The sequence below is a fragment of the Palaemon carinicauda genome, chromosome 34 (assembly GCF_036898095.1).
Source record: "Palaemon carinicauda isolate YSFRI2023 chromosome 34, ASM3689809v2, whole genome shotgun sequence".
Classification (NCBI taxonomy): domain Eukaryota; kingdom Metazoa; phylum Arthropoda; class Malacostraca; order Decapoda; family Palaemonidae; genus Palaemon; species Palaemon carinicauda.
In genome coordinates, this window is record NC_090758.1 from 49020074 (window position 1) to 49045073 (window position 25000).

Consider the following 25000-nt stretch of genomic DNA (forward strand, 5'->3'; position numbering starts at 1 on the left):
AGGCTGCAACAATGGGTTGTGAGGGAAACACAAGTGTGTGTCTTTCCTTTATGAATTGTTATGCTATACTATGCATATCCAGTGATACATAGTTCACTTGATACTCATAGAAATTTCTTCTCTTTACAGGAGGACCCTCCGAAGTGCGGAAATGTTTTCTGCAACGTCCGCAGCAAGAACCTCTGCGGACATGAGTGTTGTAGGAGACACGCAGCATGCGCTGTCTCCAAGGATGATCTCCAGTATTGGGACCCTCAGGTATGTACTGTATGCACTAACCTGATTACTGAGGCTTTTGATTCCCCTAGAACGGCGGAATCAAGGGATATAGCAAGGGAAAAGCTTCGTACTTGGGTAAGGGGCTTCAAGAAGAACACCTCTGGCCCTTATCTACCAAGTGAGAAGATGAGGGCGTATCTTTTTCCCCAGGCATCAGCTGATGCAGTGATTCCCCAGCCTCAAGAGGAGATCCCTCAAGATCAAGTCCAGGTGGACGTGGAAGTCGCAGTCGCGATGCAAGACATCCAGTTAGATGACAGGATATCTGACCTGGACGAACGTTTGGAACAAGACCTCCTGGCAGAAGGTCAGGATGAAGTTCAAACCCCGGATGTCGTAGAGGATGAGGTCGACGAGGTGTCGGCTATTCCGGTTCAGATTCCGGAGCCTATCCCCTCAACATCAGCTGGTCTCCCAGTAGAACTGGGACAGGCCCTCTCTTCGATTGTTGGAATGATCCAACAAATGCAGAAGGAGAATCAGGAGAAGGCGGCTGAAAAGGAACTGCGTATGCAGTCCCTGGCAGAATCACGTGGGCCCCGGAAAAGGCTCAATGTGAAAGACCTTCCTGTATGCTCAGATGCTAACCCATGGAGGTATGCTGAGCACATGCCGATGACGACTGGAAAGATCGTCATCTCGGATAAGCTGGGTTCAGTTCCCCTAGAGGAGGTGGAATTCTGGCCCAGCAAGGCATCATATCCGGACTGCTATGTCCGGCTGAGAAAAGAACCAGCTTCAAAGGAGGAGACAGAGCCGAAGGAGGTCATAATTATGGACCACGCTAAGGCTCAAGCCCTACTTTCATCCTCGATGAAAGAGAGGGGCTTCTCTAACTCGAAGGTAGCTGCATTGAGCAAGAAGCTCCCTTCTTTTGTGTCCTCTCCTGCTAGAGCCTTCCCCTTTTTACAGAAAGGGTTTGCGGCTGTCCTAAAGGCAGTCGAGGCCGGCAAGCCTTGCCCCTCCCTGGAGGAGTGTAAACCCTTGTCGCTGGCCCTGCCTATGGACCACAAAGACTGGAAGGATGTCCATCTGACATTCTCAGTGGGAAAGTTGGAGGCTGATATTGCCGGACGGCAATTCGGCGAGGACCTCCCCAAGCAGTCCGACTCTCTTTTACGAAGAGAGTTCGAGACAAAAGAAAGACTGGCTGCCTCAATGTCTCATCAGACTACTCTTGAGACGATGGCAAGTGACCCCAAGGTCCATGAAATGTTCATGGTAGTGGCTAAGTCTCACCTAGCCACAGTGACGAAGGACCTTTATAGCTTCGTGAAGGCAAGGAGAGCTTGCAGGGAGTTCGTGTTCACCGGGGCTTCGGTGAGACACGAGCCAAGGAAGTTAGTCTCCTCCAACATTTGGGGAAAAGACCTTTTCCCTACCGATGTGGTCAAAGAGGTTGTTGATAAGGCCGCCGTGGAGAATAGAAACTTTCTCCAGAAGTGGGGCCAGTCTATCAAAAGAAAATCTTCCCCGGATGAGGGTCCTCAACCAAAGAGGAAGAATATGAGGACTAGGCTACCGTCTCGGTCAGCCAAGCCTTTTAGACAGCAACAGGAACTGCAATTGCCATTGCCTCCAGTGCCCCAGATGGTGGCACAAACCCCGACTACTTTTCAGTGGGTACCCCAGGCTGTGCCAGGTCAGTCAACCACATTCACCCCAATGTTCGAAGGACAGTCTTCTTCCTTTCGTGTAAAACCTATAGGAGCAGCCAGAGGCTCGTCTAGGCGCCCCTCAAGGGGAAGGGGATTCAGAGGTGGTCGTGGTCAGGGAGGCAAGACCTCAGGACGGCAGTCCAAGTGAAACGATACCGGTAGGAGGGAGACTGATGAAATTTTGGGATCGCTGGTCCTTCGATCTCTGGGCCCAAAGCCTACTCAAGAATGGACTGGGCTGGAGCTGGTACAGCACTCCACCCCCGTGCCTTCGGTTTTTCCAACACTCCACCCCCGTTCTGGAGGAGTACGTTCAAGAACTGTTGGAGAAAAAGGTGATCCGAAAGGTGAAGTCCATCAAATTCCAAGGGAGGCTGTTTTGTGTTCCCAAGAAAGACTCGGAAAAGCTCAGAGTCATTCTGGACTTGTCGCCACTCAACAAGTTCATAGTGAATTGCAAATTCAAGATGCTAACACTGCAACACATAAGGACCTTACTGCCCAAGAGGGCATACTCAGTCTCTATAGACTTGTCAGACGCCTATTGGCACATTCCAATCAGCCGTCGACTCTCCCCCTACCTAGGGTTCAGGCTACAAAGGAGACTATACGCCTTCAGAGCCATGCCATTCGGGCTAAACATAGCCCCAAGGATTTTCACGAAGCCTTCGAGCGCAGCTCTCAAACAATTACGCCTAAAGGGAATTCAGGCAGTAGCCTACCTGGACGACTGGCTGGTGTGGGCAGCATCCGAGACCGAATGCTTGCAAGCTTCCAGTCAGGTGATCCATTTCCTAGAGTACCTAGGCTTCAAGATCAACAGAAAAAAGTCTCGACTTTCTCCATCTCAAAAGTTCCAGTGGCTGGGAATCCACTGGGACCTTTTGTCACAGTTTCTCCATCCCGACGAAGAAAAGGAAGGAGATAGCGGGCTCTGTCAAGAGACTTCTAGATTCCGAAAGGATATCAAAACGCGAACAGGAGAGGGTACTAGGCTCTCTCCAGTTTGCTTCAGTGACAGACCCAGTGCTAAGAGCACAGCTAAAGGATGCAACCGGAGTTTGGAGAAGGTATGCATCAAAAGCGCGAAGAGATCTGAGAAGACCAGTGCCGCCTCGGCTACGTACTCTTCTCAGGCCTTGGTCCCAAGCCACACATCTAAAGAAGTCGGTTCTTCTTCAGCCACCTCCCCCGTCGGTGACGATTCACTCAGACGCCTCGAAGGAGGGACGGGGAGGTCACTCTCATCGGAAAAAAGTCCAGGGGACTTGGTCCAAGCTATTCAAGACCTTTCACATAAACTTTCTAGAAGCTATGGCAGTGCTTCTTACCTTAAAGAAAGTCTCCCCGCGTCACTCGATCCACATAAGGTTGGTGATGGACAGCGAGGTAGTTGTGAGATGCTTGAATCGACAAGGATCGAGGTCACCACCTCTCAACCAGGTGATGTTGGCCATCTTCCGATTGGCGGAAAAGAAGAAATGGTACCTGTCGGCAGTTCACCTTCAAGGAGTCCGCAATGTGACAGCGGACGCTCTATCCAGGTTCACACCGATAGAGTCGGAATGGTCCTTAGACGCAGGATCATTCTCCTTCATTCTGAATCAAGTCCCAGAACTGCAGATAGACCTCTTTGCGACGAAAGACAACAAGAAGTTGCCCCTGTACGTGTCCCCGTACGAGGACCCCTTAGCGGAAGCAGTGGACGCGATGTCCCTCGACTGGAACAGATGGTCCAGGATTTATCTGCTCCCTCCTCACAACCTTCTGTTGAGGGTCCTCAACAAACTGAGATCCTTTAAGGGGGTAGCTGCAATAGTGGCCCACAAGTGGCCGAACAGTATGTGGTTCCCCTTGGCGTTGGAACTACAGATGAAGTTTGTGCCGCTACCACATCCAGTTCTGACCCAGGGAGTCCAGAAGTCGACTGTCTGCGCTTCATTACAGAAAACCCGGACCCTGCAGCTCATGATTTTCTTGCCCTTGCGGTGAGAAAGCGTTTCGGGATTTCGAAAGCCAGCATAGACTTCCTAGAGGAATATAAGTGCAAATCGACTAGAAGGCAATATGAGTCATCTTGGAGAAAATGGGTGGCCTTTGTAAAGGCAAAGAATCCGCAGGAGATCTCAACAGACTTCTGCTTATCTTTCTTCATCCACCTCCATGGCCAAGGGTTGGCAGCTAACACGATTTCAGTGTGTACATCTGCTTTGATGAGACACATTTTATTTGCCTTCCAGATCGACCTAGGTAACGAGATCTTTAATAAAGTTCCGAAAGCCTGCGCTAGGCTCAGACCTTCAGCACCTCCAAAGCCCATCTCATGGTCTTTAGACAAAGTTCTTCATTTCGCCTCCCTGTTGAGCAATGAAGAATGTGCGTTAAAGGATTTGACGCAAAAAGTTATTTTCCTATTTGCACTCGCGTCCGGGGCCAGGGTTAGTGAGATCGTAGCCCTCTCGAGAGAGGCAGGTCGTGTTCAGTTCCTGGATGGGGGGGATCTGAACCTGTTTCCGGATCCTACGTTTCTCGCCAAGAATGAGTTACCCACCAACAGGTGGGGTCCCTGGAGAATCTGCCCTTTGAAAGAAGATGCATCTCTATGTCCAGTAGAATGCCTAAAGGTCTATCTTCGTAGAACTTCAGACTTCAAGGGTGGTCAACTATTCAGGGGAGGAACATCAGGCTCAAATTTATCTCTGAATCAACTCAGAGCGAAAATCACATATTTTATTCGCAGAGCGGATCCTGACAGTACACCCGCAGGTCACGATCCGAGGAAAGTTGCCTCATCCCCAAATTTCTTCAATTGTATGGATTTTGAACATCTCCGTTAATACACGGGCTGGAAGTCTTCCAGGGTGTTCTTTCGCCACTATGCGAAGCAAGTAGAGGAACTTAAGAGATCTGTGGTAGCAGTGGGTCGTGTAGTTAACCCTACTGTTTAACTCTGCGAGGAACAGTGGTCTTAATTGGGACGATTAAGTCCAGGGTGAGTGTGTAGGTACATACTGTACTACAAACTAAATGAGGGCACCAAGTGCCTACATAGACTGTTCCTTCTTTCAAAGGTGAACCTAGTATAAGTAAAGACATGTGTGCCGAGCGTTTCTAACGCTAATGTGATTGATTTGTAATACAGACTTTTATGACTTGATACCTCGGTATCTTATTAAAGTGGCGCCAGGCACGCATACGAATCGGGGGATAGGGAAGCCTTGGGAGCGGCTCCCCTTTTTCTTTCCCGAATTCGTATCTCGCCAATCACCTCCAACGAGACGAAATCTCTGTCCAGGATGTAGATTGCCATGTGACGTGTCTAGAATACGTCCTCTGATATGTCGCGATATCTCTTTCACGAGGGATACTCGCTCCAGGAGTTAGAATTCTAGGTACCTTAAGGTAAATTCTCTGGGAATATCGCCGTAGTTGTAATATACCCTAGGAAGCTACCCTATAGGAACTTCCATCAGGACAACATGGCCATCTCACCCAAAAATAGATTTTTCGCTTCGCTCAAAATCCGTTATATATATATATATATATATATATATATATATATATATATATATATATATATATATATATATATATACTCTATATATATGTATATATATATATATATATATATATATATATATATATATATATATATATATATATATATATATATATATATATATATGTGTGTATATATATATATATATATATATATATATATATATATATATATATATATATATATATATATATATATATATATGTATATATATATATATATATACATATATATATATATATATATATGTATATATATATATATATATATATATATATATACATATATATATATATATATATATATATATATATATATATATATATATATATATATATATATACATATATATATATATATATATATATATATATATATATATATATATATATATATATATATATATATATATATATATATATGTATATATATATATATATATATATATATATATATATATATATATATATATATATATATATATATATATATGTACTTACATATATATATATATATATATATATATATATATATATATATATATATATATATATATATATATATATATATATATGTACTTACATATATATATATATATATATATATATATATATATATATATATATATATATATATATATATATATATATATATATATATATATATATATATATAAATATATGTGTGTATATATATGTGTGTTTTTGTGTGTATGCATGTTGTTTTAAACTTTGATTTTTATTTGATGAGAGGATATAATATATATCTATAAAATCGAAGAACAAATTTATCTTTTCCCAAGAGCAGAGAAAAGTATATGAGATTATATTCTTATTTTGAAATACAATTTATTATATACCTAATAATTCGATTTTGTGTTACTTCGTTACAGGATGAATCCAGTGTTCAATGAATTTGACCGGTATAAGATCAGACTATGGAAGATCTCCAATGAGATTATAAGTCCCCTTTTGAGACTGTTTCTCATCTGGGGAAACCCAGATTGGGATAAAAGAAACAATATCTTATGTTACCTAGGGAACAGAAATGTAGAGATCAATAAACTAAAGAAGAAGCTCTATCCAGAACAGCTTAAGAAGTTGCAAAAGTATCCCCCAGATGTTGCTAAGTGGGATATAACCCTTATTTGTCTCCTTTTGAAACATTGTAAAGGAGTCTTTGCTGGAAAAGATGACATTGCTTGGTCATCAGGAAGTGGTAAAGAGCCAGAATGTCTAATCACATCTTTAAAGGACATAAGAAACACCATAGCTCATGAAGATCTCAATCTAAATCAGAAAGATTTCTTTGACAAAATTGAAGAAATCCGTTCACTAATGGAGAGAGCACTTTGTAGTGTTGGCAAAATATGTTCACATGTCAGCCAGACAGAGATTGATGCAAATGTTGCTAATTTCAACAAAAAGCTCAATGAAATAAGAGATGCAGACATTTCGCCAATGACCCTTCAGGAGTACAAGAAGGAATTGTTCTTCTCTGAACAGATAGCATTGATAAGGAATAAAGGTGTTCCATTCTTGAAAGATGTCTTGAATCGGAATACAACCATAAATCCACTGTCCTTAATAGTGAAAGGAGATGGAAGGCAGTTGCCAGTGAATGAAATATTCACAGAAATAGAACTGAATCAGGATGGAAAGAATAAGGAGGTTTTACTGGAGGACATAATAGATGTTGCCTCAGGTTCTGACGCTGGAAGTTTTATTTTGCTCAAAGGACATGCAGGAATGGGCAAGAGCACTCTAGTGAAAAAGATAACATCTGATTGGGCCAACCAAAGACTCTCCATCAAAGGCCTCAGCAACTTTCATCTGCTCTTTTATGCAGAATTGAGAGATATTATTAATACATTTGATAGGCTTATTGAATGCTCTTTGGGAGAAGAATTTCATCGCTCATTCAAGGATGGGGACCTTGTTAAAGCTGTCTTAGGTCAAAGAACTCTGGTCATCTTAGATGGCTACGATGAGCTCAATAAGAGTTCATCTGGCCTTTTCAACCATATTCTTTCTTTAAACAAACTCTACAGCCAATTAACTGTTATCGTTACGACCAGACCTGAAGCTGAAGAGAAACTGAATGCTCATCTTCATTCCAGAGCTTTGAATGCCGTTCATCTTCGGCTTGTAGGAATTAAAGCCAACAAAAGAGAAGAGTTTGTAACCAAATACTTCCTGAGTCTACCCAAAGATTCCCCAGTTTTACAAGAGCTAGATAAACTATTAGAATTCCTTAGGAAAACTGAACACAAAATGAGCATAGTATGGGAAGTCGCCTATAATCTCTGTCTCCTCACAATTCTTTGGATGTTCAAACCAGATGATGAAAACAGAATCACAACTGAGGCTGAGCTCTACTGGCAGATTTTCCTTCTAATCATCTCCAAATTAGAGGAGCGTTTGCAGAGGAACCCATCTACGTGTGACTTAGAATTAAGTGTCTTGCAACACAAAATAGCTATATTTCTGGAGGAACTCTCTTTGGAATCTCTCAAAGGATTAAAAGATGATTTTATAAATCTTCCCCAATCGGTCTATCAAAGATTGACTGATCTATGTCATCTTTTGCGAGTACCAATAAAAGAGCTGGCTGGAGCCTTCCTAAAGAAAGTCACCTCCTTCAACAACTCCTATTACACTTTCCCTCATAAGGGTTTCATGGAGTTCATGGGAGGTTACAACATCTATAAACAAGTGACCAGCCCAGATATGGATCTATTGGCAATACAGGAGTGGAGTGATGAATTATCTCAAACCAGCATCCCATCACAAATCCAATTAAAAATGCTTGCTTTTCTTATGTCAACAAAAACAACATCGGTGACAGACGTTCTAAAAGTGCTGCATGGGGGCTCTCTCCCTAACTCTCTGGAGAAGTATCAAAACCTACTTATCCAGACACTAAGCATTTTCCACGTGGGGGAAGTGGAGGTGCCACTGGCAACCAAGATTGAGACCCTGAAACTCCTGGAGAAGTCAGGACTGAAGGACAAAGACTCCTTCCTGAAAGTCATGTGCAATATCAAGTGCGATAACGAGCTATCACGTTGGATAGCGCAGAGGTTTTGCTTGATTGATGACAACACTGAAATCACTGACTCATCATTCGAGTCTTATATCACCCTCCTTGCAGCCACTGACCCTCCTCTCCCAAACAGAGATGAAATTAGAATTTTTATAGACCTCAATGAAACTATCTCTGGCTTCGAGGTACTAACCAAACATCTCTTGCGACACCAGGTTTACCCAAGAGTAATATCCCTTCATCGCAGCTTTGAGGGATGTCAGATAGAAGAAACAGAATCAATCAAAAGTCTACTTAGCAAAGAGTAAGTTTTGCCTTTTCCTTTGCTTTTCTGACAGTTATTTTGAATATTAGCCTACTTGTTAACTAGTATCATCAAATATCTTTATGGAAACGATAGTGATACATAAACACACATATACATATATATATATACATACATATATATATATATATATATATATATATATATATATATATATATATATATATATATATATATATATATATATATATATGTATATATATGTATATATATATATATATATATATATATATATATATATATATATATATATATATATATATATATATATATATGTATAGGTATATATATATGTATATATATATATATATATATATATATATATATATATATATATATATATATATATATATATATATATATATATATATTTATATATGTATATATATATATATATATATATATATATATATATATATATATATATATATATGTATATATATACGTATAGATATATATATATATATATATATATATATATATATATATATATATATATATATATATATATATATATATATGTATATATATATATATATATATATATATATATATATATATATATATATATATATACATACATATATATATATATATATATATATATATATATATATATATATATATATATATATATATATATATATATATATATGTATACATATATATATATACATATATATATATATATATATATATATATATATATATATATATATATATGTATACATACATATATATATACATATATATATATATATATATATATATATATATATATATATATATATATATATATATATATATATATATATATATATATAAACAGAGAGAGAGAGAGAGAGAGAGAGAGAGAGAGAGAGAGAGAGAGAGAGAGAGAGATAGAGAGAGAGCCTACTTTTTAAGATAATTGCAGACAGATATGAATAATTAGGCTACAGACTTGGCCACAATTCTCAACTTGAGTATCATATTCTATATCCTTTATATTATTAGTATCATCATCATCATCATCATCACTGTCATCATTAGATACATTATAAATAAATAACATAAAAAAGTCTAAAATTTACTTTCCTTCTCATTTATAGTTAATGTTAATTTCAATATTCCACTAAATTATTCCTTTTTACTTTTCCTTTTCAACATCATCATCATCATCATCGTCATCATCATCGTCATCTTCATTGTCATTGTCATTTAAATCATTATCATCAATCAACTTGATGATAACATTCCCGATCGTATCTGATAACTATTTCTTTCTTTTCTTCTTTTTGGAACAGTTGTGAGAAATACAAAGGCATCTGGAACCCAACGTTTCAAATCCCTATAAATGTGAAGGAACTGAGAGTTGGGATTCCGGACCAAGTCAGCCTCGACGCCTTCTGTCAATCTTTGCAAAAGAAAAACAAGGTTGAATATTTAGGTGAGTTAAAAGGAAGGATGAAAGATTTCTGTCATCCTTTCCTCTCATCCCATTCCTGTCATTCGTTCTGTTAATATCGTTATTATCATTGTTTCTATTATCTATTATTGTAAGTATCATTATTAATATGTTTATTGCTGTAAAAATTTAGAATATTATATTCAAGGCTCAATCGAGTTTTTTTTTTTTCTCTTAAATAGGACAATATTGTTTTAATCTGATTTGAAGTATTTTAAAAGCGTTCGATGCTAAGTTTTCATTTATTTCCTTTCTTATATAAAAAGGAGAGGATTCAGTTTAAAGGTGACATTACTACATCACTATAGTCACTATTGATTTCACAAATAATGATATTAATGATGGTGACAGTAATGAATAGTAATGATCATGATGGTAATGAAGAGGAAACCAGTATCGGGAACAGTGATAGTCAATCAAGGCTCCTCCTGACTCCGCCTCCTTTCTGCGCTGATTGGTTCTCTACAAAAATGTGGGCGGAGTCATTTGATCTCAAGAACCAATCACCGAAAGGGACGTGAAAAGTATTATCTCGACCAATGATAAGGATAAGGATAGGTGTGAGCGACTGTTCAAAGATAATATAGGGGTAACTGGAGTTGAAGTAATGGAAACAATCAGGTTAGGTAGGTTGGAAATAGGTATTAGACCAACTGATGGCCAAGAGGTTAGAAACCAAAGAAATAAACCAAGGCCATTACTAGTATAAATGAAAAGTGAAAGAGAGAAGTGGACAATTATAGGGAAGGCTAAAAACCTTAGAAATTGTACAGAAACGAGAGAATGTAGAATCTTTATAGCGCCAGATCTAATGATGAGAGAGAGAGAGAGAGAGAGAGAGAGAGAGAGAGAGAGAGAGAGAGAGAGAGAGAGAGACAAGATAGGTGCCTAAGGGAAGAATTATAAACAAAGAGACAAAATGGTGAAGATGGATGGTTCATAACGAAAGGAAAATTGCACAGAAGGGAAAATTTTCGTCAGAACGAGGAAGGCACACAAGAACTTTAAGGAAAGAAGAAGAATATAAACACAAAATAAAATAAAACTTTAAGATTTACTTGTTGAACATACACTGCTTAACAAAACAAAAACTGATGGAAGTTGAGAAGGAATTAAATAGTAGAAATGAACTTTTTTGCTTGACAGAAACACACCAAAAGTTAGATAGATTAAATTTAAGTAAGGGTGTTAAAAAAGTAGAAAATATGAGGAATATGGATGATAAAAAAGGAGGAGGTTTGATGACACTTTATAGAAATAGTGACAGTCTAGAATTGGAAAAGATAGAAACTAAAAATAAAGACCTGTTGCATGTTAAGTGTAATGCTTATAAGCATACATTTAGATTATTGTTGGTTTATTTTTTCAGCAGGGAATACTGAAGATGACAAAAGTAGGGATAAGATAATAAAACAGGAATGTGAAAGAATTATTAGAAATCTAAATGAAGAAGAGGCATTGATGATATTAGGGGATTTCAACGGACATGTAGGATTTTTAGGTTACCAGAATTTAAAAGGAACGCGGAAATGATTCTCGATTGGATGAATGACCATGGGTTAGTCCTATTGAATGGAGATTTAAGATGTAAAGGTATTTATACAGGGGAAAGATTGCAACAAGAAAGTGTAATAGACTACGTACTAGTAAACGAACAAATGTATAAAAACTTTAGGGAAATGATTATAGACGATGAGAAATTGAACTGACATCTCAGATCATAATCTGATCACTATAGAACTGGAATTCATGAGTGACCAGAATAATGATTTTAATAAAGGAAGATGGGAGGAAGTAAAATACTTTAGGACAGATGAAAATAGTTTAAGAGAATATACAACAAGAATAGAGGAAATTGTAAGAGATAGACAAATAGACAGAATAGAAGGAATGGACCTGATAATAAAAGAGGCTGCAGAAGAAAAATTGGCAAGAGTATATAAAATGGCAGTTCTTGATGAAGAAAAGGTACATGAGGAACCCTGGATGAACGATGAAATAAGAAAAGGCATAAAGGTAAGGAAGGATTTAAACAGAAAGAAAAGAAATGAATCTAATGTCGAAATAAAAAAGGTATTAGAAGAGAGATATGATCAAAAGATGAGGGAAGTGCAAGAAATGATAAAGAAGGAAATTACTAGATTTGAAAAAAAGGTAACAAGAAATAAAAATGGATAAAAATAAAAAACTCTGGGAGAAAATTGATAGAATAAGGAACAGACAGAAAGCCCATGGCAAAGTTATACAACTTTCTGGAGAACAAGGAAATAAGCTAAATAAGGAAGAAACAAAAGAGGAATTAATCAAGTACTGGAAAACTATATATTGTAAGCATGAAAATAAAATAGACTCAGTTTGGAATGAAGAAAAACAGATAGAATATGAAAATGAAATAGAGCATCAGGAAGACACCACAAGAATAGATGAATATAATATCCCGGACATACTTAGGGAACACTATGACCTTGTAATTGTAACAAAAGGGAAAATGAAACCAATGAAAAATCCAAAAATCAAATAAGAAAAAGTAAAGAATTGCCTCGGAAAATTAAAGGCAAAAAAAGCGGCAGGACCAGATGGCCAAAAACCCGAGTTATATAAGGCACTAGGAAAAAGCAAAATATGTCTTGAAACCTTACAGAAATGCTATCAAAATGAGTTGGATGAAAAAGAAAAACCAAATATGTGGAAGAAGTCAGGAACAAAGATGATTGAAAAGAAAAGAAGGCCAATGGCAAAAGACCTAAGACCCATAGCTCTATTAAATATTTCTTATAAAATATTCATGATGTTGGTGAAAGAGGAAATAGAAGACCACATAAGAATGAATGAAGAAGACAATGAATGTCAAGCAGGATTTACAGGTGGAGGCAGGATAGAGGACAATATCTTTATATTACATTATTGTGTGGAAGAGTGCTATAGTAACAAGAAACCCCCAATAGTAACCGCGATAGACTTTAGTAAAGCATTTGACTCTGTAAAAAGGGAGGTATTGATAGAAGTTTTAAAAGAATATAAAGTTAACACCAAAATCATAAGTGCAATTGCAAATATTTATCAAGGAGATACTACGTGTATTGACTTAGGAGATGGTATAGAACAAGAAATGGAGGTTACAAGTGGAATTAAACAAGGTTGCACAGGATCAACTTCACTTTTTAAACTGAATACGTATATTGTCATGAAGAAAATAGAAGAGGCAGGAAACGGTTTAAGAAATCAATTAATAAAGATAGAATCATTATTTTTTGCAGATGATGCCTTAATAATTGCACAGGATCTACATAATGCAAAGCGTAACATTCAGATATTAGTAGAAACTAGTAAAAAATATGGGTTGGAAATTAGTAAAGAAAAGAGTAATATTATGATTTACAATATGAAAGAAAAGCCAGATAACATAGAGGGAATTAAAGTAGTAGAAAGTTTGACATACTTAGGAATAAAGCTAGACAATAGTAGAAATATATTTAAAACTCAGAAAAGGGTAATGATAGAAAAGGCACAAAAATTAGCTAATCTAACATATTCAGTTATAGAGAAAAGTTGCAATAAAGTAATGATAGGAAAAACGTTCTGGAAAAGTATTGCTTTACCATATATTTTGTATGGAACAAATGTTATAAATCTAACAGAAACTGAAATAGAGAAACTACAAAGAATAGAGAATGGGGTATACAGGAAGATTTTAGGTACCACTAAAAGCACAGCTAATACTACTCTAAGAGGGGAGATAGGCGCATCTTCTATGAAAGCAAGAGTGATGGATGGGAAGCTGCAGTACTTAAATCGTACCCTGAATGGAAAGAAGGAAATACTGAAAATAATTATCCAGGATATTCAAGAAAAGGAAGGAAGATGGTGGAAACAACCTGCAAAGTATTTGGAAGAATTAAGTTTAGGCATAAGACAAATAAGAAGAATGAACAAGGTAGAAATAAAAACGGAAACCAGAAAGTGGGATACTGAAAAGTGGAAAGAAGAAATAGAAAGTGGAAGAAAGAAATTAAAGAAGGGTTAATTTATGACAATACATTTGCTTCAGTGATATTTTTCAGAGCAAGAACTAATACGTTAAAACTAAACATTGTAAATAGACACAATGGGGGGAATATAAACTGTAATTTTTTGAAAATGAGGAGGAAGATTTGATACATTTTTTGTTGTTTTGTCAGGAATATAGAAAAGAAAGGAATGAAGTAATTGAGCTACAACAACCATACGACGAAGACCCAAAGAAAATAGTAGGATTATTTTTATTTAGTGAAACAAATATAGAAAAGAAAAAAAAAGTATTAAACATAATGTGGAAGAAAAGACAAAACAGTACAAGAAGATAAACGTTAGAGGCGCCGTTGTAAAGGCTATGCCTCACCCCAGAACCTGAACCTGAACCTGATTGCGATAGTCTAATAAAACTGAGTTATTATTGACTGTGTTTCTTTATACAGTGCTCTATGTGAGTGTATCATGAGAAGACTGATGGCATCTTATAAGACGATAGAAGCTACAATGCTCGCGTGCACACACATTGACTCAGACACACACACACACACACACACATTAACGCGCACAAGGATATTGGCTCACGCCCGCACACATATTAACTCTCACACACACACATCAACGCAAACCCATAGCTCCAAACTTTAATGATTTCGTCTCTAAATTCGTTGTTTCAGTTATCATTATTCCCATTTGGTCTTACGAAAGAAACAGATAGAAAATGTATTGTTGTAATTTTCATTTTCATCATTGTTGTTGTTGTTGTTTTCCTTCTTCTTCTTCTTTTTAAACCTTTTTCTCTTTCAGTGATTCACTTTACTGTCAAAGATGTCAGCAGCGTCAGTCACCCAATTCCTTTCTTGAAGGAGGATCCAAAAGTCATTGTCTTGGTCAGCGATGTCCTGGAAGAAGACATCGAGAAGGTTGGGGACATCCTTCGGGCATTGCAACCACAGGATGCAAGGAGGTGAGAACACATCATTCCTTAAGAGAGAGAGAGAGAGAGAGAGAGAGAGAGAGAGAGAGAGAGAGAGAGAGAGAGAGAGAGAGAGAGAGAGAGAGAGAGATATAATTATTATATTAATTTGTTGAACAGAAAAATTGATTTGAAATAAGAATTTAAATCGACATCAGATTTGGAGAAAGAAAAATCTCATACGCCTATTAATAAAAATTGTCAATTATTAATTATTATAGAAATAGAAATAAGTTTATCAATTTGTACACTTTGCAAATGTCACTTAAAGGTTTATTTTCATTTTCAATTCATATCCTATTTACGATCATTGAAAATTAATTGCAATATTGTGTACGTGAAGGTGTGTGTGTGTGTGTGTGTGTGTGTGTGTGTGTGTCTGAAGGCACTTTTTCATCTTAACAAAACAAGATGTCAATAAAAACAATAATTAAGAATATGGTTGACATCATTTCTTTTCTTCTTATTTTCCTTTCATTCCATTTCATCCGATTTTTCTTCTTTTCCTTCTTCTTCCCAACAGATCCTTCTCTTCAATGTACTTTCCTCGGTGTTCCAAGAAGAGGAGGAGTCCTCGGGATTTCCTCCTCCCAATGATGAACTCCTTGAAGGGAGTCAGGGTGAGACACTTAATCTGTTTCCCAGAAGATGAACGACCAGATGGCGAAGCCTTACATAGAGAGACGGATCGTAAGGCAGAGGAATCCACCGGATGTAGATTGGGTGTTCAATGGTGAGTTTGCTTCTTCTTTTTCTTTTCCTTCTTCATCTGTATTGTACGATTTATCTCTCTCTCTCTCTCTCTCTCTCTCTCTCTCTCTCTCTCTCTCTCTCTCTCTCTCTCTTCTTGAGCCTTTCAGCAGACCATAGGCCTAAAAAGTAATCTATATTATCAGGTCTGGTAATTTTTTTTATCATAGGTCTTATTTTTCATGGTTTTCATTGTGTTTAGGCAGCATCTCTCTCTCTCTCTCTCTCTCTCTTCTCTCTCCTCTCTCTCTCTCTCTCTCTCTCTCTCTCTCTCTCTCTCTCTCTCTCTCTCTCCTTTTAGCAGATCATGGGCCTAAAAAACTGATATATTCTATATAATTGGGTAATCTTTTATATCATAGTTCTAATTATTGATGGTCATCAGGCTTCTCTCTCTCTGTCTCTCTCTCTCTCTCTCTCTCTCTCTCTCTCTCTCTCTCTCTCTCTCTCTCTCTCTCTCTCTCTCTCCTACCAACGTTCAAAACCTTTCAGCAGGTGATGAGCTTAGATAACTAATCTGTATTCATTATAAGCCAAGTTTCAAAATTATTTTTCTTTTGGCTTTGGTTCATGATTTATTTCTTAATAGTTTTTTCTTTTGGCTTTGGTCTATGATTTGTTTCTTATTAGTTTTTTCTTTTCCTCATTCGATCACTTGATATTCCTTTGTATCTTCATTAATCGAATCAGAGACATTTCCAGAGAATGTCGTTGTGTGGATGATAGAGAGGTGTTGATGTGTAGAGTAATTTCCACCTCATTAGTATCTTCATTTTTTCTTATTATTCTGCTCATTATCATTTGATTAGAATATCTGATCATGTTTGTTTGAATATCAATATTTATGGTTCGCTTCAATTCCTTTAATTCTCATCATATTCATTTTCCTCCTTTCTTTCACTATCATTATTATTTCTTTTTCTTTAGAATAAAGATTTTTTCATCAACTTCTATGCAATTTTTTTTGTTAGCTTTTGTGCTGAGTCATTGCAAACAACCAAAGTCTATCTCATAATAGTGTTTTCTTCTTTGCTCGGTAGGGAGACTGATGAAGAGATGTTCAAATTTTGGGTTTGAGGAAGACTGACAATCCCTGAGGCGACAATTAAAAAGAAGAAGAAGAACTTCAATAACATCTGACCCTTTAGTTGTGAAACAAATGTCTCGAAATCTTAATCTCCTAATTTTAATTCATAATCTGTTACTAAATGATTCAGGTTTAACTAACTTTTTATAATGATTACATTATAAAAATCACTTTCAGATCATAAAGGTTATTTTTTATAGTAATGTGATAAAATATATATATATATATATATATATATATATATATATATATATATATATATATATATATATATATATATATATATATATATATATATATATATATATATATATATAATTGTTAGGGAATAATTAAATCTTTTCACAGAAATCTATTGTTTTTGAAAATTTTTATTATGTTTATTCTACTGTTTGTTCTCCTCTCTTATATCTATTTTCCAAACTTTTCTTTTTTGTTATCATTCATATACAATTAATATTTTTAATTACCAAAGTAGTGTTTGACTTATATCATGACATATTCTTATCAAAATATAGCAAAACTTGAATGTGCTAAGATTCACTCTAAACATTGTGTATCATCTATTCATGTAAACAAAATCTATTTAAGTGATCTAGACGGAGATGGTTGAGGTGATGGTATGTAATATGTAATAGTGGAGCTCATCATAAATAAATCTGTGAATGATAAATATTGTGTTTTCATCACCTTTCAATTTTTATTCATTTTATACTAATCTACATTGATAATGTCATATGATATGTCCCTAATATTCCCTCTAAGTTCTGGACGGAATTTGTTCCAAGAAACTAGAAAGAGATTAAGTCTGTAGAGCAAAAGCTCTTCAGGAAAGACTCTCTCTCTCTCTCTCTCTCTCTCTCTCTCTCTCTCTCTCTCTCTCTCTCTCTCTCTCTCTCTCTCTCTCTCTCTCTCTCTCCTTTAAGCAGACCATGGGCCTAAATAACTGATTATTTCTATAAAATCTGTTTTTTTTTTGTATCATAGATCTAAATGTTAATGGTCATGACGCTTCTCTCTCTCTCTCTCTCCTCTCTCTCTCTCTCTCTCCTCTCTCTCTCTCTCTCTCTCTCTCTCTCTCCTAGGGAGGTGAACAAAGACAATATCCTTACAAAGTCCTTCAAAGGAACAAAACCAGGCAATAAAAGAAAAAAAAAGTATATCTCAATACCAGTCCGACAGGTGAGTTCTTCGTGAAATGTCTTGTTCTGTATATGATTAGTTGTAATATCAAAATAAACTTATCAGAAGTAAATCTTTTTCTGTGAACTTACTTGTGAAAATGAATCTGCTTTGCTGCTCAAGAATAACATCATTATTATTTTTCCATTTAATGATCAGAGTAAAGGAACATCACACAGAGCTATTTATTGCAGAGATTATGTCATTAGTAAACAATTGAAATTTGTAATGCCCTCATATATTGATGCTATTTTCAATTGCAGATCAGATGGACTGGTAGGACAAAAGACTGACTGGCTGACTGACTGACTGACTGACTGACTGGTGCACAGGGAGATTGTTCTTCGTCATCTGCTGGACCTAAGAAAAGCTGATATGTTAGACCAGCGTCTGTCAGACCCATTGAGTCAACATCTGATCAGAAGAGAAGGAACACAGAGCTGAAGGACATTGCAGAAGAGAAAAACAGGATGATGTAGGATTTTTAAAGTAAGAATTTTATGTTATTTTTTCTTATGAATTATATGAAATGGATATGAAAAGGACTTACTACTTTTGAAGAATTGAATGAAAAGAGTAAGATTTGTAGCTACTACTCCTAATGAAATGTATATGGCAGCTCTGCTCACCTAAGGCTTTTTTTTTTTTATTTAAGGATGAGCACTCTGCATCCATCAAGCACATGAGCAGGAGTGGCAAGTTTCTGTTAACGGTTTTGCAGACATTATTTGCATTTTCGACATCGGGGTGCAGATCCCAGCAAGGTCTACAATGCTTATCTTGGATTGATGGCGGTAAATACCAGACAGAGTCGTTGCTTAACTTTGGCCATCTCTAGAGTCATCTTCCTCTTCTTTTGTATAGAGTCTCCTGTCTACAACTCCCTTATTTCACCATTTTTTTTAATATTAAGTAAGTGGTCAATGCAAAATTATATTAACAGAAGTAAATAATTATCGATAAACTTACATGTTAAGTGTCTTAAATGCAACTTCAATTCATTGAATATATCTGTTTTTCCACTAGTGATTAATCTCAATTTAGTTGATCGATGTTGTTATACAGTTAAGGATCAGAGTAAACATATATTACAACAAGATTTTTGTTGCAGAGATTTTATCTTTTGCAATGCGCTTGACAATTGATGTTGTTTCCTTCCACAGATCAGATGTACTGGTAAAAAGGAGACTGACTGACTGACTGACTGAATGAATGAATAACTAATACACCGGGATACTGTTCATCATCATCTGTTGGGCTCAAGAGAATCCGACATGTTAGACCAGCGTCAGTCAAATCCCTTGAGTGAACTTCAGGTGAGAAGAGAAGGAACACAGAACTGAAGACATTGAATAAGAGAAAAAAAGACGAGGTATGATTTTAAGGAAAAGACTTTGGAGTCACTACTCCAAACGGATTGAAGAAAAACAATAAAACTTGCATTGATTACTATTAAGAAATTAAATCCAAAAAATAAAAGTTTTCCTTAGGAAATTTTTCTAAAAGTTTTCTATATTGCTATTATTATTATTACCATTATTGATATCATTACTATTATTCATGATGAATAATATTTTTTTATGGAGAATCTACTATACATTAGAATAATTTTAGAAGCTTTTTATATTCCAGTAATTTCTTGTAGTTGATTTGATGATAATTTTTCCTCTGTTTCTTATCGTTGGAAGTTCAAGTTACTGTGTTCATTACATCAGCAAAAAAAAAAAAAAAAGGGGGGGGGGGGGGGAAAGAGGTAGGATGTCTCACTCCTGCAGTACAGACAGACAGACAGACAGATATGCAGAGAGGAGCACCCAAGCAATTATTAACAATAATTCCATTTCTCTCTTTCTCCAAATGTCTACAAATAATTACAACTTGAAGTGTTTATTCTGTTTTGTCCTAAATTATTCTGTTGTTTCTGTTTCAGAGACAAAAGTAAACATTAATTTAGGGTTTCAAACATTCAGCTTGGTCCTTAGAAAATCACTAAAAAATATCTATTTCTAATAGGTTCAGTAAATGGATTTTATTATAAATTGGTTTATCTTCTGTTTTTAAGCAAGATGCATTTAACATATATTCTATAAAAAAGATTAGTTTTATGTTTATTTTATGTTTTCAGGAGGATTACTTGAGTTTCTCTTTGGAAATTCGTCCATTTCTTGCAATGGCGCTTGCATCAGGTTTCTGGTGAGAGGTCGATCTAATCCTTCAACTTTTTCTGGGATATTATTCAGGAGTCTAGACAGTCTGCATCCAGCCAGTACTTGGGGAGCAGTGGAGAGAGCTTCTCTTAAGAAATTTTGAGAAATCTTTGCTATGAGCTGCAAAGCTGCAAGAGACTATGCATGGCCGTAAGAGCCAGGCAATATGCTAAAACAAGAGGCATTACCTGCATTCTGAAAATAGATTCTGACGTCATGAAGGAACACTAAGATAGGTCACCTTCCAATGTCTACATCCCTTTACTTCTCAGGTTATATCGAAGTTGGTGAGTACCAGATTCAGTCATTCATCAACTCATCCTTTTCTAAAGTAATCTTCCTTTTTTTATTTTTTGCATAAAATCTCTTATTCAAAACTCAAATATTCTGCACAAGATTTGTTACTGGAAGATTTGGTCATTACACAATTGATATCTCTCCTTTTTTCGTCTTGGTAAACATTTATGAATTATGAGACTTAGAATGATGAATCCATTTAATTCTGAATTGTCTTTTTAAATGTAATTATTATTTTGATTATTGAAATAAAACTGAATACTTTTCCTTTAGAAAATTATTCTCTCATACAGATAACAGGAAAGCTGAAAGATACAACACTTTATTTACTATCCGTCCCTTCAATTGCTATTTTATATCGGTCGTGAGAAGTCACAATCACTGGGATTCTTCACTTGCAGGTTCACATCGAGTTTTCTCTGAGGACCAAATATATTTCTCTCCTTGAGAAACAAGACGAGGAAATCTTCTTCCCAACAAATCCTCCTGAATCCGCTTGAGTGATCATTGCAGCCTCTTGGTTGATGGGAACTCGAAAGAACTCAACTGATCAGCAGTTTGGTCACCGTCTTAAGGTAAGTGTCATCGGTGCTTAACCTATGATTAACAGACAAGTGAAGTGACCCATGTAATTGGTTAATGGTTGAAGTGATACATTAAAGGGATTATTCAATGATCTATACAAAATTCATAGCAATTGAAGGAATCATTCTATAATGATACAAAAGAAATAGTGACATCTGAACATATAAACCAATAATAATAATAATAATAATAATAATAATAATAATAATAATAATAATAATAATAATAATAATAATAATAATAGTAATATTAATATAATAATAATAATAATAATAATAATAATAATAATAATAATAATAATAATAATAATAATAATAATAATACGAGTACTCTCTCTCTCTCTCTCTCTCTCTCTCTCTCTCTCTCTCTCTCTCTCTCTCTCTCTCTCTCTCTGAAACTATTCCGTATTGGAGTTGAATAAAATCCTGGGACATTTGAAACACAAAACAACCTAAGTAAGAAGATCAGATTCTCTTCTCTCAGGAATACATTCCTGGTCAAAACTAATAAATTTCCAGATTGATTCTCTAAATTTATGAATCATATATTTTCTCCATTATCTCTTTAATTTGACCTTCAGCCCATGACCTCAGTGTAGATCATTTTGATCTGTTTCCTTTCTTTACATTTATTTTGGTAAATCAATTCATGTAAAGTACGAAAAAATTTTCCTATTGAGAAATGTCCCATGTTTTAAAAAATTTCTCATCAATACAAAATGGCCTCTTCATCCCAGTGTCAGTCTCTAAGACCCAAGTTCTCTCTGGAAGTCAAAAGAATTTGATCTTCTAAAGAAATCTAGCACTTTGGTTCATTAAGATACTTCACAAAGTGCAAGGCAATATGCAACAACAACAACAACAACAACACCTACAGCAACAACTGAATTACAATTAGTAATAATACTGACACATCTTTTTCCTAATTATGGTAATGATGTTTACTGGTAGGAATAAATAAAATTCAAAATATTCTATTAACCTAAAAAGTCTCAGGGTTTGCACAATAACACTTTGGGTTTGTGGGCTGCAGGTCGCCCATGCCTGGATTAGTGGATGCAAAGACCCAAAAATCTTTCACCCCTCACTGTGATATAAATAAATATATTGGTGTAAAAAAAAATTAAACTACTTTTCATCAATAAGTTACTACGTAACTCCAATATGATGAATACTTGAACTTATAAAATCTTCTTCACATGGCTGGTTGACATTGGGAAGGCCCCTGTTTACATTGAGAGTTGTCTCTTGATAATCATTTCTATAATCATTGAAGACACTTCTGACATGAAAAGAATAACAACAAAAAAACCATCATAATAATCATTCTGAAATCACTCTCAAGCACTAAATAGAAAACCCGAACTCTTGATTTCTAAACTTTCAACACATCATTTTACATGGACAGTTATTATAATTACAACATATCAGTTATATAATCCAATCGTGAAATCTGAAGAAACCAGACTAAAATCCTTTAATGAGACAATGACAATAATAATATCAATAATTACCCCTTTCAGGATTGCGCAAGGCATTATGACGCTACTTCTAAGTTATTATGCCTGATAAGAGGATCGTTGCCTTGGGGACATTTGGACAAAGTCACTGAGAGCAGAGTCTCCTTTCATTCAGTGGTCTACCAAGAGTTAGAGTGTGTGTCGCCTGCATTGAGATGACCCTGCTAAATGGGACTCTTGGAGACGTCTTGGATGACTCCTCCTAAATTTGACTCCCAAAGTCACTTGATACTAGTTACACTGCACACGCTATCAGGTTGAAATTACTCACATTTTTGAATGCTCAAAATAGAAACAAATTTTCAATTTTATGCAAACAACTATATTGAAATGAAACTGTGACTGGTTCTCAAGGTGCAAAATCTCATTAACTATACTGTCTTTTGATTTATGCATGTGCCATGTATAAGTTAGACTGAACTTGGCTCACACAAACATGTTCACATCAAAGAGGTTGACAAGGTGACCACCGCTAACATCACCGTTCATGTAACACCCATATTTGGAATTCGTACAATATGAGTGGAAATTATCATTCACTAGGCATCACTTCTTCTTTGCCAAGTTAGGAAAATGGAGCTTGGTGTTTTGTTTTTATATTTTTAGCGTCATTGTGTGAAAAAAGATTCACCACCAATGTAATATGAAAGTGTCAAGAATGATAGTGGATAGTCTTGAGTTAAGAAAGTTTTACTGTCATAATAGATCTTGCTGAACTAGTTTCTGATAGTTAAGGATTTTGTGGTTAAAGTTTGAGGTAAGTTTCCAACAGACGTAACTCGAATATCATTTTGGTTTCCATTGAAATATAGTACTGATATTGTCATGAATGCTTACAGAAGTGATTTGTTATATATTGATCCATATAAGAATTTCCCTAATTATGAATATCTAGCCCTGCCTTTGAAGGCCTAGCTAGGTAGGCTACTGAAAATATGTCTAGTCCAACGGGAAATACTTTAGGTTGTAATTTAAGGTTTAACATTTATACAGGGCTTAAGACTGCTAAACCTTAATGAATGGATTATGGACTTGGCCTATTGGCCTAGGCTACCTGTTGAAAATTCGGATAGGCTTATCATATGAGCTATATATGTTTGGGATTTGTTATGCCTTTAATAAGTTACATATGTTTGGGGCAGGCTATGCCTGTAATAGGATATATAGTATATGTTGGAGTAGGCTATGCACGTAAAAGGATTAAATGCTGGGGTAAGCTATGCCTGTCATATCACTACGATGTACAGTACCCCTTGTGGATTTCATTATACTAGTGAATTATTTTGGCTTTACTTCACCTTTTTAGCTAGGAGGGCTTTGTCCCCCTTGAAACTCCTCATGAATAAAAGGTGTTGGCTATGAATGTCATGACCACATTAAATATTCTATTTGATTTTTAATACCTAGGCTCTACTATGGAATTGTTTTGATTATGCATCTGAAATTCTATGCCCATATCTGGTGAAATTATAGATCATGATTGCACATTTAAATTGCCTTTGAAGTTTAATATTTATCTTTTCATTCATTTTATAGTGGCTATTGATTTATGTGTTAATGTTTTTTTAATGCTCACTTCATAATAAAACTTGTTTGTTTGTTTTTAATTAAATAGTTTTGCATATAATTAATTCCAATCACTATCTTTAGCATGTTTGATAACATTATCAAAGGTGTATTTGATTACTATAAGGCTATATGTAATTTTTCCTTCCTTTTTTTTTGCATTTTCCAGTTAAAACAGGATATATTTTGACCATAAGTCAAAATTAACAAGCTTCTGTATCAAGTACTACCTTGCCACCAATAAGAATAAACCTCTTAGGCACCAAGAAAACGTTTTTATTATTGGCCTTCCATTGGCATTTTAAAACATATATATTCCCCTTACACTTTGGGTGTAATATTTGTAGTCCCCTAGACTATATCCTAAAGCATTGAACACTATGTGGACTTTTCGGTGAAGCAAGCATGATGACATTTGAAGCTTCTGATGAGGAGGTGTTGGTCTTTTTCATTGGTGTTGGCATAGGCCAATGAGCAAAAGAGAGTTGCTGTCACCTTCAATGACCCTAT

At 35.6% G+C, this 25000-nt stretch overlaps 2 protein-coding genes across 2 annotated transcripts in view; both read left to right on the top strand.

Annotated features, from left to right (window-relative positions):
• LOC137627138 (uncharacterized) overlaps positions 1-25000 on the top strand; it is a 428038-nt gene that overhangs the window by 337937 nt on the left and 65101 nt on the right. The window lies entirely within an intron of this gene.
• LOC137626895 (uncharacterized) lies at positions 6390-17324 on the top strand. Its single transcript, XM_068357880.1, has 5 exons — positions 6390-8845; positions 10153-10295; positions 15129-15288; positions 15821-16030; positions 17088-17324. Exons 1-5 carry the CDS (start codon positions 6390-6392, stop codon positions 17122-17124), a joined length of 3006 nt encoding a protein of 1001 aa, XP_068213981.1. The 3' UTR covers positions 17125-17324.